The sequence below is a fragment of the Cavia porcellus genome, unplaced genomic scaffold (genome assembly GCF_034190915.1).
Source record: "Cavia porcellus strain 051 isolate PalLab524CR breed Dunkin Hartley unplaced genomic scaffold, mCavPor4.1 scaffold_1, whole genome shotgun sequence".
NCBI lineage: Eukaryota > Metazoa > Chordata > Mammalia > Rodentia > Caviidae > Cavia > Cavia porcellus.
The window spans coordinates 29,081,449-29,098,021 of NW_026947484.1; the positions used below are offsets into that span (position 1 = coordinate 29,081,449).

Genomic DNA, 16,573 nt, shown 5'->3' on the forward strand with positions numbered 1-16,573 from the left:
CAGCATTCTTTTGGACTTGGTTTGATAGAAAACAGCGTATGAACTTATTACCTCTCCTTTACAGCGAGCTCCAAGTAATTATGAAAGATTTAACAATTCAAACCAATATGTGAACAAAATACCACTATTTTTTGACTAAAAATTATTAAGGCAAAAATGTAAAGAACTCAAAAAAGGTAATAAAGGAACTCTATTCCACTATTGAAGATATGTTAGAATTAATACCAGGTTTTTATTCTCCTCAGGAGAAAAACCCAGCTGCATTCAGTATATATGTATATTATATATTATAATATATGGTTCAAAAGTGGATCTTTAAAAAATAAATGTTACATATGTGACAATGTGAGGAACAACATTAAGGAATTTCACAAAATTTTTATGTGAAGTCTTACATGATCCTATGTTCTCAGGGATATTTTATGATATTTACTGACTCTTCTGGGAGTTCATTTATTCAGGTCATATTTTAGGGAAGAACTTTCAGGATTCAAATATAAAATATAATTCTGCAATGTGCCCAGTTGATCCCATTAAATCCAGCCTAAAAAGAGCAGTATAACAATTTGAGCACATCTCATTTTTGGAGTTGTCACACCTCACTTGAGATGCATTCCTTCTGGATTAAAACAGCAGTTCCTTTTTGTCTCTCTCCAGACTGAGGTTCAGCTGTGTTACCTGGAAGCACAAAGAGATGCTGTTGAGCAGATGTCCCTCAAGCTCTACAGTGAGCAGTACACCAGCAGCAGCAAGAGGAAAGAAGAGTTTGCGGATATGTCGAAAGTTCATTCAGTAGGAAGCAATGGGTAGGGAACTATTCTTTTTGTTGTTTTATTCTCACTAATCTACTTTTTCAATGACTTTCCACTGGTAGGTGTTAGACAAGGATTTCCTCCCTAGCTCAGAAGACCTGGCATTTATGTTGCTTCTCATTCATGAAGAATATGGATTTTTATCAGCCTCTGATTTCCTACCCAGAATTTCCTAACTCTGTTATTACTTATAAAAACAAAACAGCAGCAGCAACAACAACTTTATTAGTGTTTTTGAGACCGCATTGTGCCTATATAGTATTGGTCTTTCTACCTTAAAAATTGTTTTAAATTGTATTTTAATTTTTTAAACTGCATGGTTGATGTTAAACCCCATTTATGTAACCTTAAAATACCAAAACTTCTTTGCAAATTTGGTAAACTGTAATTTTCCTCACTAACATAGAAATTTAATAATTGTTTGGAGACTAAGGGCTAGGTATTTATCTTTACATAAAGCCAGTTGGAATTACTGACTAACCTTGAATTGTCCATGGTGTTGAAAAGGCTCGACACCTTCAATGACTGATCAGCAGTTTCATTCTGCCTGAGATGTAGCTATATTCACAGAGTACTAATTACTCATACTATTTAGTAGTTAAATCATAGATTAAGACAGTCTCAAATTGTTCAAAGTTATATAATCATGTTATACTACATATTAACATTATAGTTCATGTCTTATTTTTCTCATTTTGGGCTCAATTTTAATATTTAATAGGTGATGGTAAAACAGTAAAAGATTAGTAATTGCGTTCAATCATTTCATACTTTTGAACTTGATAAGAATCATACTCATAAAAATAGAAGCAGTAACCTACTTTACTTTTATAAAGAGACAGATAACAGAAAGATGGAAATATTCTTCAGAATTACATTGCATGTTTATTGCATGGTGTAAACCCATGGGGTGTAACTCTAGCCATGACATTCTGTGAAAAGGCAAAGGGAAAGAAATCTCTTCACACAATTTTGTGCATTTTAATTTTAAAGTACTTATAGTTCTAATTGCATATATAAAGATTTCTGTTAAATTAAATACATATATTATAAGCTTTGCCTTATAAACACTTAATGTCCGAGAATACAGGAAAACAATCACAGTCATAATTTGTTTAGGAAATGAGAATGGATTTTTAATTTTTTATCTAAATCGCTGCTATATCAGTTTTTATACATAAGACATGTTATGTGTGTAGTCGATCTATCTTATTTGATTCAATAGCTCTTTATTCACCAGAGATAAACTGTAGCCACAAGAAGAAGAAAGAAAGAAAGAAAAGAAAGCAAGAAAGAAAAGGTTAAATCTCGTACCATGAATAATAAACTGTTCCAAAGCCTTAATGTACTTTAATTTTTGCAAATGCCTAAATAGTTTCTGGTGAATGCCCAAGCACAAACTTTAGGTCACATTTCTATGCTTCATAAAAGCTGTGGGGATTGAGCAGCATCATGTGCTTCCAAACCAAGATTCCAAAGATCCAACCTGAGTACTTACTCAGGGCTGCACGAATTACAAATCTGCTCTGGGATTTGCTTAGTTAAGGACAAGCATTGTTCTGTGAAGTGGGAGTAGGTGAACATGCCTGATATCCTTTGTTTCTGCTCGTTGGGGTACTGAAGGCTGTGTATTGTGCAGAAATTTAAGAGTGTACTGAAGAAAAGCCAGCTATTTAATACTGAGAACAAAAATCATATACTCCTTTCTATTTTCTGTTTACATACAGAAAAGAATTGTTTAAGAAATGCATGTGGGTGAGGTTATCTGGGGTATCCTGCCTCTAAGACTCTCTGCTCCCACAGTCAAGTCCTTAATCTTGAATGCTTAAAAACATAGTCTTGAAAAATTATCTGTTCCAATGATACATAAACTTATTAACCATTCTATTACATAAATGAATATTGTTTTTAATAAATAATTTTGGGAATATTATGGGCTTTCCAAGGTATTCATTTCATATGCAGATATCTAGTATACCAAGTAGAAATTAAGTTGGTAATAAATTCATATATTTTTATTTCTTCCCAAATCCCACATGCATGCTCAAAGATTGTAACAACTAACATAGTTGAAAACATATAAGACTACTTTAAGGAAAGCTCAGCTGTTCCATAGAATGACAATCTTAAATTTTTACAAATTTTATATATTCAAAGTATCATTTACACATGAATTTATAGCTAGGCATGGTGGAGCAGACTTGTAATCCTAGCACTTGGGAGGCTGAGGCAAGAGAATCACTGCTAATTCAAGGCCAGCCTGAGCTACATAAGAAGGTACTGTCTGGAAAGAAGAAAGAAAGAAAGAAAGAAAGAAAGAAAGAAAGAAAGAAAGAAAGAAAGAAAGAAAGAAAGAAAGAAAGAAAGAAAGAAAGAAAGAAAGAAAGAGAGAAAGAGAGAAAGAGAGAAAGAGAGAAAGAGAGAAAGAGAGAGAGAGAGAGAAAGAGAAAGAGAGAGAAAGAGAGAGAGAGAAAGAGAGAAAGAAAGAGAGAAAGAAAGAGAAAAGAAAGAAAGAAAGAATGGAAGGAAGGAAGGAAGGAAGGAAGAAAGAAAGAAGGATGGAAGGAAGGAATAGAGAGAGAAAGAAAGAGAGAGAGAAAAAAGAAATAAATTTATAACTTCCCGAGTTTGATGGTAAGAAGTATATTGCGGTGATGTGTCATACCTTAGGTTCAGTTGTGAACTCTTTGCCTAGCAGTCATGCTTGTGCATGGTGGCAAGACTTCTCTGAACATATACGATGCCATAAGATCTCAAGTTATAAGACCTTAGGAGTCAATTGGCACTGGCTCCAGCATCACAAAATGGAACCATGGCTCCTTAGAGGGGCCTGCAGTGTGTGAGTTTCTGGTGATTCTCAGTTATGACAGATGTCACTGCTTTCAGATTTAAGTAAAAGCACCTATTAATTTTATTGTTTCTTTCACCCCACAAATATGCACTGACGGCTTACTGTGTACCTGGCATGAAGATTTGCATTCTGTATATTTTATAAAGTGCAACCATATACCTCTTTTTCAGATATCTCTCCCTGTCAAGACCTTGTCTGATTTCATGTTTAAATGAATTTCAAACATATTCAGTTCATCAAGTAGCATCCTAAATGTTGCTGTTAAAATTTAGGATATATCAAAAATCATGTCTTCTGTTCAGTATATGAGATAGAGCCTTGAGAGCAGGAAGTCCAGGTAACTTACATGTCTGAGAAGAAGGTTTAAGATGGAACTAAGATCTCAACTCAGAACTTTGCATCAAGAATGTAGCAGCTAATCCAAAAGGTCATGTGTTGTTGCCTTCTTTTGAGGATTTTAATTGCACTCTGGAGAAACATCTTATTCTAAATACTATATTGGGCATAATCCACATTGTATGAAACTTGAGTTAGGTATTTTTCTATTATAGAGAAGTGAAATCTCAAGGAGATTTCATTAAAGTCCAAGTAACTTTGGAAAATACTGCAAAACAACTTTAAGTAAAAACAAAATTGAGCCAGATATGGTGGCATGCATCTGTAGTCCCAGCTCCTGAGGCAGGAGGGTCACATGAATCCAGGCATTTAAGGCCAGCCCAGGCAACAAAAGGTACCTGTTTCAAAAAATAAACAATGACAACAAAATCTCAGAAAAACAAAATTCATTCATTCATTCATTTGGCAGCCTTTTAAAGTTTCTTCTGCATAACAGGCTATGTATGAAGTACAGATATTAAAAGCTCACAGTTTTGTGAAATCACAAAGATCAAAAAACAAAATAGAATAAAGAGTTTAAGTATACAGTTAAAAAGCTTTATGAGAGGACTAGCTTATGAAAGTCAGAACTCAGATCTCTGTTCAGAGGAGCTGAAGGATGTCAAAAATAGAAAGCAGAGAGAGTTCTGGAGATGCTTTTAGAAAAAGGATTAGGTCAGTAGAAGAGCTTTTCAATTTAACCCGAAAAATGCTTGTTAAGCACCTATAAAAGAGGTGCTCCATTAGTGGAGAACACCTCAGCTCCTGTCTTGGTGGAATTAGCAGTGCCATTATTTAGTCAGTACTTTTGTGTACAACTCATGAGACAGGGAAGGAGAGAGTGCTAGGAGAGCTTGAAAGAAATGAGATGGGTTCTGTGAGGCGGAGCTCCATTCAGGAATACACCTTGTATTTTCTCCTGCGTCTAACACAGGGCCTGGCACATGCTAGATGCTCAATGAATGATTACATGTATAAATGAATAACTAAAACCGATGTAGGCCTGAGAGAGAGGGAACAGAGTTCTGGAGTCATCAGACTGCTTACTGTTTCATGGGACTTGGGAGCAGGATAGAAAATTGCAGGGTGTGGGGAAATAAGGCTTGGGGAAAACGATGAAGTCCAGATCCTGGAGTAAAACATTTTTGTTATGGTTCTCAGTTAATATTACCTATGCAAAAACATGGCTAACCTGTCCCACTGTACTGAAAATTCTGATTCAGTTAGGGGTAAATGATAATGATTATGTCCTGAAGATAACGACTAGTTGAGAAACAGCCCCAGGAATTTCCAAAGCGTGATCTCTTGTCTATAAACAGCAACACTTCCTAGGAATTTGTTATAAATGCTGTTTTGGGTCCCACTTAAGTAGAGTATGAGAGTAGGATCAACAATTTTTTCCTTAACAAGTTTTCTAAATGATTTTAATACTAACACTTGAGGAACACTGCTTTGAACATTGAAGTTTTTTAGGTTGGGAGTTGTTAAAGACATAGATATTTGAGAGTAAATTTAGAAAGGATAGATAAATCTCAGTGATCCATCAGATAAAGGAAAGGGGAGTCTGCCATTCTATTGCCCCAGTGATTAGCTCAAAAAAGAAAAAGAAAACAGGAGTGTTTGAATTCAGAGATCTTTGGTAACATTCAGCATTTAATAGACACTGAACATTTACTAAGTGCAGGTTTATGTTAGGTACTGGGGACATGGAGTCAGTGGGGCACAAAAATGACATGTGTATATGAATCAGGAAAGCCTTCCGGGAAAAGTGTCAGGGAAGACGAGATGGTCCAGGGGTGCTTCAGCAGAGGAGACAGCACGTGGGAAGAGCTGGAACAATTAAAGGGAATCCTTAAATGACTAGATTAACAGTTTGAAACAATATTCTGGCCATCATGTGGAGAACCTGTTAGCTCTAGACAATGCTAAGTTAAGAGACTATTGTAGTTACCAGCATGAAAAGTGGAGGCTGAGGTAGGACAGCAGGAGTAGAAACTGAATGCAGTGGACACACCTTGGTCACCAAGTGGAGGAGGGTGGCCAAGTGACAGAAGTGAGATTAAACAATGACCTTCCATGTTTCAAATTTGTAAATTCTGGTAGATGAATGTGTCATTTACTTAGGTGGTGGGTTTGACATATGAACAGAAAGAGGTTAAGAAGCCGAAATCTGGGATACAATTCTTTTAGTGATCAGTGGAGCATCCCACCGGGGCTTAGGAAATGTGAAACTCAGAAACATTTGGGTCCCTCAGTCATCAACAACAGTATGAGGATTAGGAGTTGGCAGCACCTGAGAGATCCAGGAGCTTATCTTCTAGTAAACTGTCTTTTCCCTGTCCTCTCCAGAAAAAAGTAACAAGCTCTTTAAGGAATGATTGTTTTAAATACTATGAATAATCAGAACATACTGTTTTTTTAAGTTAGAATATTTCTTGCCCTGTGATACAAACTTCCATAATAAAGACTATATCATTGAAAATTCCAGGTAGTTCCTTGATTGACAAAAATTGAGAACTACCGATAACTGTTACTTCTTAGCTTGATACTACAGGTAAAAGCTCCTGATCCTAGAATATTATAGTGATAGGATTGTTTCCAAGTAATAGTTGCTACACAAATAATATTTAGAGGTAGTCATAATGCAGTCTGTTTTCTTAAATGAGAGGAAAGCATGCTAGAATAAAAAGTAAGACTAGAATTAAAGTGGCACTCAGTTACATTTAGGCTGTACCACCTTGACTGGAACATTTAATCTCTTCAGTATCTCAGTCTATAAAATGGATATACCTATACCAGTTGATCTCATGTTTTTACTTTACACCAATAAATACAACAATTTATAAGAAAGTATCCAGAATACCTAGAGTATGGTAGTTATGTGAAAAATCAGTGCATAAAATATTTATTGTGCAACTACTATATCCTCAGAACGATATGAGATGCTAGGAATGAAAAAGATACATAAGACTTTCTAGAGTCCTCAGTGTAGATGAAGGGAAGGAAACAGCAAAAATGAGGGAGAGGGACAGGGAAAGAGAAAAACTTAGATACATTCTTATAAAACAATGGGTAGAATTTAAGATGCACAGTGTTACAGGAGTACTGAGGAAGGCCATCTAATCCAGATAGCTGAAAGGATGAGGGAGACCTAAAAGAGGAAGGAATATCCAAGTTCTTTTAAGAGATACATAACTTTTAGCTCTCAGAAGAAGTCTGGGTAAAGGGAGAAAGATTCCAGTTACAAGACAATAACTCTGCTGAGATTATATATTGAGGATTACTATAAATAATTTGAGGTTGCTGAAATAAGAGGAGATGGAGATGATTTCCAACTCTGCTTCCCAGCACAGAAAGGATTTCAAAGGAGTTGTTAAACGAGGTGAAGGTCTAGAAGATAATTCACCTTTACTAGTCATATACTAGGCTTCCTCTGGCTACGGAGGAAATTAGGGAGTGTCTGTATGAGGTATAGTCAAGGTTCATGTCTTGCATATAGAGTTTTCAATTAGCAATAATCACACCTTGAATAAACCTCATTCACTATGACACTGCCACTGAGCAAAGCCATGTCTTACATATAGAAATACAGAAGCAATTCAACCCTTATCATGGAAGTTTTTAGCATAAAATTTTTTATACATCCAAAAAATGAATATAGGTTATCACCAAAAATAACAAAATGAACTTTAGACCAAAAATTGAAGTTTTCCAAGAAAGATTAGTCCTTCTCCTGTAGGAAAAGAAATACCTCTGTACTGGTATGAAAATACATACACAAATGTACATAAAGCATCCCCAAAGAAAAATCACATTGACAAGTGAAAATAAATAAATCACTATAAAAATAATTCTTGATTAAGCCATCTTTGTTCTTCTATACTTATTAAAGAATAAATTAAGCTGAATGACTTTAACTCCATGAGAAAGGATATAATCATGCTGAGTTTCACTGGTGCTGGTAATCTTTTGGTTTCCTGTTGAGTAACAGGGCACATAATTTCTGCACCATCAGATTACTCATGCTCATTATCATCTCTGTTTCTTGTTCTTGCTCTCAGTCTGTCTCCCACACACATGTGTGTGCCTATGATCATGTATAATCACATGATCGACCTTTTTGAATTTCTGTTCAATGGGAATTTTTAGAACACTGCTACATAAAATGTTTTCTTATTCATTAGCCATAAAGGTAAAGTACTCTCTCTAACATGTGCCAATGTTGAGGGTGTTCTCAAGATAAGTTAAATCTCTAGACAACCTTCTTTCCATATTGCATTTCTACTTCCTATTGTCTGTTATTCAATTGTAATCTGATAAGTAGCTAATCCATGTTCAATTCAGGCTCTTTGTTTTTCTTCTGGTGTTGTTAAATAGTAATTGTAATGCAGTATGCCATCAAAATGAGCAAAATAACTAGGCTTTGTTGTGGGAACCTGTACTACTGAGGAGATTGAGGCAGGAGGCTCACTTGAGTCTAGGAGTTCAAGACTAGCCTGGGTTCATCTCAAAAACAAAAAGAAACAAAGAGAACAAAAGTATCTGGCTGTTTCTTGGAAAACTGGTACTCTGAGCACTGGTCTTTCTGGGCTAAAACAAACACAATCTCCCATTAGGAATAATGATCTTATATCTGTTTAATGTGTAAATTCATTAAACTAACCATAGTCCTAAACAGTCATCTACTTCAGTGATCTAAGCTATCCAGGACAGGAAGCAACAAAGTAAAAACCAGAGAGGTTGGGAACCCATTTTCTGGGAAAATATGGCTTAAAGTTAACAGTTGTGCAAATCTATCCCTTTCATCTTAACAATGAAAGATGTTTTGGGACCCTTTGAAGAAGGAAGGAAGTGCTAGCTGACAAAAAGGAGACACTCTTTTTTAAAAAACATTTATTTCCATATTCATCCCCCATCTCCTTACACAAAGGATTTGAGACAAGTTATAGAAATTTCATTAACAAAACAAATATTTGGCCTAAGTAATTTAGGCAAAAGTAAAATTTCTAAAAACAATCAGATATGCATTGTCCATGTATGTCCCCAAGAAGAACTGTGATTTGGCACTAAGCTTTTCACACCTAAAGAAAAGTCAAATTTCACTCAGCATCAGATTCATAGAATACCAAAATTAAAAACATTTTTGTCAGTTGAAGCACAAATGCTTATGCTGCTGAGACCTGAGAATTTTTCCTGTAGTTCTTTAAGAAGACAGGTGTCAGCCATCTCAACTCTCCTGCGGGTAGCCAGCATGGGTACTGAGAAGCAGCCCGCCCAGCCCCCACACACATGTGGGCAGCCATCGGCTCTCTTTTGCAGGTAACCAGCAGAGGTGAGCAGGAGCAGCCAGCCCAGTCCCTATGTGTACTCCAGCTGCCATCAGGACTCTCCCGCAGGTAGCCTGTGCAAACCAGGATAACCAACCAGCCAGTCATGCCAGAAGCTGCAAGTGTCTAGAGAAGCCTGCCCTGCTCCCCACTGCCTCCTGGGGAACCTGGATTAGGGAAACCCAGGTGCCTGACCCATCCCCCTGCACTGTGCACAGGTAGCCAACATAGGAAACCCCTGGGACCCCACAACCTGCTTGTCTGGAGGAACCCAGGAAAATGTCAAGACAAAGGAGCAAAAGAGAATTGCTGGCCTCTGGCCCAAATAGAACAAGTCCAGGAGACAAGGACGTGAAAGAAAGTGGAAGTCACACACCTAAAATTTCTGGGATGATCTCAACTGAAATAAGAAACTGCTTCATGAGGCTGTAAAAGAAATAGATCATAAATAATCTCATGTAAAAGAAGAAATGACCAACATAATAAAAGGAATACTGAGCATATCTAAAGGAGACACAGAAAAAAAGAGGAGCATAGAAAAATGAGGGAAACCTTGAATGAACAACATAGAAAAGAATCGGAATGCATGAAACTCAAAGAGAGTCAAAGATATATCCAGGAAATTAAAACTTACATTGAAAGCTGGCAAAACTGCTTGAAAGAAACTGAAGATAGACTTTCAAATCTTAAAGACAGGTCTGTAGCTAGGGATAATAAAAGGAAAGATGTATTAAAAATAACAAGTAACAATTCAAAACCTGAAAGATAATGCAAAGAAAAAAATAATTTAAGAATGATAGGCGTCAGCAAAGAACCTCAAGTCAACCCAAATGAGATAAAGTGATTATTTACAGAAGTAATAGCTGAAAAGTTACCAAGCATGGGAAAAGTACCTGAAATTCAGATAGGTGAGGCACATAGACTCCAACTAACCATAAACAAAGTAAATCTACACCCAAACATATAATAATCAAGATTCTAGAAATTCAGCACAAGAACAGAATATTAAAGGCTATTAGAGAAAAGAAACAGCTCACCTATAAAGGAAAACCCATCAGAATCATGACAGCCTTCTCAACACAAGCCATCAAGTTAAGAAGAACTTGGAATGAAGTATTTCAAATCCTAAAAGAAAATGACTTCCAACCCAGATTGATGTACCCCGAAAACTATCTTTCCAAATTTATGAAGAGATAAGACACTTCCATGACAAAGAACAACTGAAGGAATCATGACCCCAAGTCAACCCTGCAAAGAATACTGAACAATATTCTAGAGAGAGATAAAAATGGCCACAGCCTCAGGAACAAAAGCAGAATGAGATCACCAAGTGGAGCAGATAACTGAATGAAGGGGCAAATTAGGGAGCCAACAGCAGGAAAAAACATGGCAGAGACAAAACAGTGCATTTTGGCTATTACCATTAATGTAGATGACCTCAATTCACCAATAAAGAGAAAACACAGGCAGAGTGGATCAAGAAACAATATCTATCAATATGAGGTATACAAGAAACAAATTAATTCCAAAGGAAATTCATAGATTGAAAGTCAAAAGAAAGAAAACAATGCTGTATGTGACAGAGAACCAGAAAAAAGCAGCAGTAGCTAGACTATCAACTGCAGAATGGATAAGAAAGATACAGCATTTTTGTACAGTGAAAAACTACTTAGCTATAAAAAAGGCTCTTGTAGCTAAATGGGTGCAACTTGTGATCATGCTCTTGGGTGAAATGGTTCAAAGTCACATAGGTGAACATTGTGTTGTCTCCATAGTATAAAAAGAAGTGGTGGGTTCCAAAAATGTACAATAGATATTATAGAAATGAAAGGGGAGGAAACATCTAAAAAGGGAAGGTGGTAGCCATTATTAATTCCTTATTATTTTGTTTTAAAGTCCTATATCTTTTTCATTGTTTTGATTTGATTGGTCTTACTCTGTTTCGTTGAATTTGATATTATTATAAGTGGTAAAATGGACAGCTATTTTGAAGGTCAGATATTTTAGCCTTTATTTTGAAATCCTGTATCACTTTTACTGTTTTGTTTTGATTTGTTTTATTATTCTTTTTTAAAATTTGATTTTATTAGGTCTGATGGTATGGGCAACTATTTTGAAAATAACAAGAGTTATTATGACAGCCATTGTTGATTTCCTATTATATTCTTTTGAAGTTCCGTATCTCTTTCATTGTTTTGTTTACATTGGTTTTATTCTGTTTTATTTTGTTTGGTTTTGTTCTCTTAAAAAAATAAAAGAAGACAGGTGGTACTATAGTTCTATAGAATAGTGTTGGGTTACTTTTCTCTCATTGCTGAGACAAAATAACCTGATGCCAAAAATTAAGGAAGGAAAGGTTTACTTAGCTCACAATTTTTGGGTGTTTCAGTCCATAATAAGTTGGTTCTAAGGCATGGTGTCTTGGCAGAAGGGCAATTGTTCATGGAAGCTGTAGCACATACCAAAAGCAGCTAGAGCAAAAGGGGCAAAAATGGGGAGCAAGCCTCTTTCCCTCCCTTATATTGTATGCAGGCTACCTGCTCCAGGGCAAGTGCAGCGCTTACACCACCAATCTCAGCAATAGACAATGAACCAATCACAAACTCTGCCACTTTGATAAGGCCTGCCCACCATGATCACTTGAGGCCTTTGGGGGGACATTCAGACACAAACCATTACAAGGTGAAACCAAGTTCCCAAGGTAGTTTTTAATGCAGGGCTGCATTAAATTGTCTCTTCCTTTATCTTCTGAAGTACAGTTTCCCCATTTTTCCTCCCAGCTACTGATTCTAACAGTCTTCAGAATGTCTTCTAGTTTTGTTTGGAATTTAGTCCAATATATTATATGAAAATTTGGACAAGAGTTTTACTTCCTGGCAGGCTAACAGAATCTCTTAAATATACCCAGAAATCGACATAGGGTTTTAAATTTTTATTGATAATATCAGTGAATGTTATTGAATTTTAGGGATTACCTGGGCTCTTCATATTTTGTATTTCAACCATAAGTGTTTGTGGACAGTGGGGACAGTTATTAACAAGTTTGGAGATCATTTTATTTTTCTAAGACATTTTGCATATACATGGCTATATGTAAAACGAGAAAAATATTGCTGGAAAAGACTTCACATTCCTTTTTATTTATTAATGGCAAAGTCAGACTGCTTTTCTCATGAGGAAGTTGCTCATGAATTTTCATTCAAAATAGTAAATTAGTGTCCACACTTTAATATGGTTAGAGTGGAAAGGGATTCTACATGTAACTGTGCATATCAGAGTCCATGTCTGGAAAGCTGAATTTTATTTTTTAATGGTATTATGATTGGGCTAGTTTCCACCGTTATATCTCCCTTCTGTACTCACATGCCACATGGAGTATAAAAGTAGATAATGATGGAAAATTCTGATATGTTAGTATTTTACTTCAGTAAAACTCTTAAGCTATATATTTTTGCAAGCGTTTGTTACCATTCCCTTTAGTCTTTTTGAAAACCAGAGGCAAACTTCCCTGTTCAAATAATGTGAACAGTGAATACTTAGTGAATATTTGGGGAAAGAATCAATATGCTAAAGAAGCTAGGAAAATTGGATCATTTAATAGAACTCCCAGTATAGACAAGGTGGTATTTCAGGAAGCAGTCTGATGTTTTTAAATGTGCTAGTATGAAATGAAACATTAAGCAGACAAGAGATGAATTCTAAATACATATGTATGTATATATGAATATATATATTTAAGTGTATATATATTTAATATATACTAAGCAAATATTTAGACTTACATATGTTATACATATATGTATATGTCTGCCTGTTTGTCTTTGTATCTCTCTATCTGTGCCCGAGGTTAAAAAAAAAAACAAAACTGTGAGAATTTTTTAGTGTTATCTTTTCTTCAACCAATAATTGCTCTATTTTGATGATTTCTTAATTTGGTAGTCTGTTTTAAGCAAAATTCCTCAGTGGACCAAGCTGAAACCTCATATATTCACACACACCTCCCATTGATTTCACTTGGGTGAAACTTTATCGTTTAAGCAAAGTTTAAGTTGAAATGTTGAGTTAATGATGCTCACTTTAAATACCAAAGGCTGAATGCATTTATGTATTCAAACACTTAGCTTAGTCAAATATAACTCCCAACAGGGTTAGAGAAAAGAGTTATTTCTTAAACTGTACCAGCTTCACAAATAATATATTGCCATTCTGTCTGCAGAAAACTGATACTAAACAAGCTTTTTAGTATTTTCTTTGAAGAAAAGCTTTGGAATCTTTTAAAATCTTAAAATGGTGAAGTATGATGGTAGGAAATACTTTTGGCAGTTATCCATAGTATTTAAAACTAAACTTAGAAATAAACACTAAAGAATAATGCATATCTATTTTTCTGTAACCTTGTCTCTTATCTCTGTTGCTATTCGATTTTCAGATTATAAAATAAATATATTCATAACTCTCCATTTGTCTAACAAAAACTGACTTGAGTTTCAAGATATGTTCTCCCTATGATTTTTTTAAAGTAAAAAATAGCCTTTATTCCAAGGACATGGAGAGGAGTCCATGACCATAGACAGTCTAACAATGGACACGTCTGGCCAGAATGTGGGGTATGGTATACATATAACTGCTGGCTGGGATTGGATTTAGGGTGGTCATTGATGACATGTGAGGAGCTGATTGGAATTGTCTTCATGCACAAACAAGAAGGAGAGTTGCAATTACGGCTGAGGAATAAGCAGGAAGTGGTAGGTATTCCCATTTTGGCCTTCCTTCATGTTAGACCACCACCATAACCGTACAGTAATTTATACTAGGGCAAGAACCTTTCATTTCCATCTTTGTATTGTTAGGAAAATGGCGAAGTCTCTGTCTTACTACTTCCTGCTTAAAGGGGGCACCATATTGGGGTTTAGGAAGGTTGACAGGATAATGGTTGATGCCCATGCAGAATCTGGTACCAGGTGTTTTAGCCAGGACAGCTTTATCATTGGTGAATGCCCGCATCTTACTCTGTAAAGAGACAAGGTGCTATGAGGAATCAGGCTATTATCATATTTAAGGACTCAGAGGAGGTAGAAGGAAAAGTATGCCACTCCATCATCAGGACCACAGTGAGGTAGAATCTGAAAAATAAGTGTGGAGTTAGGGAGAGTAAAGTTATGAGAGTTGATTATTCCCCCATCTGAAAGGATAAAAGTTAAAAGTGTAGGTAGGTAGGATTTGTCTCTGGTCCAGGAGTTGAGCTGGAAAGAATAAGAGGGGTGGGGAAGCCATGGCTGTGTCACTGTAAGGGAGATAAGAACCTAGACCCACAGGGATCTCACGTTTGACTAAACAGCTGAAGGTAGATAGAACTAAGATATAGTGAAAATTTTAACTAATAGAATGTAAGAGATCAGGAACCAAATAGGATAGCAAAACATGATCTAGCCTAAAAATTGTGGCTGTGAGGACTTGGTGAGACGGAGACAGGAGATAGGAGATGAGATGACCTCTCAGAATGTGTAGTCAGGGGAGTTAGGGTTAGGAGGGCACTGCTTGGCTTGAGTGATGTGGAACCAGGATGGCAGTCTAACGACCTAGAACCACCATTGAAGTTCTGAGAAGACCGGGTAGGGGCCACTCCATTTTAGTTGTAGTCCTTAGGATGATTTCCTATAATAAGACTTTAGTAAGTATATCATTTAGTAAGTTTCAGTGGTTTTGGGAAAGGCTTTTATCCATCCTGAAAAAGTACAAACAAAGGTGAGAAGATATTTGAGAGTTTTGTGGCAGGGAATGTGCTAGTGCTGACCAGGGCTATGTCCATGAAATTAATGAATAGGAAAGGAAGGGGGTGGTATGTGTCCCCAAGGAGAGGTTTTACTATAGAGATAACAGGTGTAAGCTGTTGAGACCTCAGAATGTCTGGGTCAGTCTGCATAAACCCAATGGAATAAAAAAGGCATTTTAAGAGCTACAACTATAAAGTGAGTAGTGGAGGGAGAGATATGAGAGAGCATGGTATAAGGATCTGGCTCCAATGGGTAGACTGGGGTAATGGCATTATTGATTACCCCAAGGTTCTGCACTAGATGATAAGACCTATTAGGCTTGAGTACCAGGAGAATGGAAGTATTATAGGGTGAATGGGTAGTTTAAGAAAACCATTGTGTAAAAGGCACTTGAATGGGCTGGGGATTTAGCTCAGTGGTGTAAGCACCTGCCTGGCAAGTGCAAGGTCCTGAGTTCAATTCATGATACCAAAAAACAAAAAAAGGCACTTGATTATAGATTTAAGTTCCCTTAAAGGTTTGGGAGCTATAGGTTATTGGGGACACTAGGAAAAATTGGAGGATCCCTGAGATGAATTAAAATGGCTTAGGTAGTATAGGTGAGATTGGAAATATCCCAAACTATGGAATCAACCAGAGAAGAAGGGAGGGGAGGGGATGGCTTTGTGGCAGCATACTGTGAGGGTATCTGGAGGACAGAGAGCTGTGGGGAGAGAGAAGGTAAAGGAGAAGCTAAGCTTTTGAAGAAGATCTCTACCTAAAAGGGGGTGTGGGACATGTTGAAATTTCTAGGAAGCTGTGGGAAAAGTAGACTCTGGAACCTGCATGGAACAGGCCCTGTCTGCAAAGGCTTTGTGGGTTGGCCATCAACACCTGCTATAGAGACTGAGGACTTAATACAAGGGCCTGAAAACTCAGAAAGAACACTATGTATGGCTTCTATGTCCACAAGTACAGGGAATGTCTCACCTGAGACCTCTAGTGGGACTTGAGGCTCTGAGAAGGACACCTTAATGGCGGTCCTTCTCAGCCCCAATGGGGGGTTGTGGACCCCAAACCCCATCAGTCTTCAGCAACGAATCTGAGTAGATCAGTCAGTAATGAATTCGGTGGTCACGAGATCTCCTATGAGGGCAATGAGTTAGAGGATGGTTTACCCTCTCTCTGGTGGCTAGGACACTTGCTCTTCCAATGACCCTTGAGATTGCAATAGGGGGAAGGTCCCAGAGGAATGCCAGGGTGGGGTACTCTCTTGCCCAATATCTTTCTTTGTTGCACTTGAAGCACGATCCAGGAGGGGCTCAGCAGCTTTACCTTGTGTCTGTTTGCCTGTCTCAGAGCTCCAAGTGTCACTGCTAAAAGATCAAATTGTTACTTTTCTTTTTGATTTTTATCTCTGTTGTTGAAAACACAAAAAGCCATATTAAGAAGGTC

General features: G+C 36.8%; 1 protein-coding gene across 5 annotated transcripts in view; it reads left to right on the forward strand.

The window, feature by feature from the left end:
- Akap6 (A-kinase anchoring protein 6) overlaps positions 1 to 16,573 on the forward strand; it is a 466,251-nt gene that overhangs the window by 302,668 nt on the left and 147,010 nt on the right. For all 5 annotated transcript variants that reach the window (XM_063246541.1, XM_063246546.1, XM_063246550.1 and 2 more), the window contains one exon: positions 658 to 806. In XM_063246541.1, the coding sequence (XP_063102611.1) occupies positions 658 to 806 (149 nt within the window). The remainder of the gene's footprint in view (positions 1 to 657; positions 807 to 16,573) is intronic.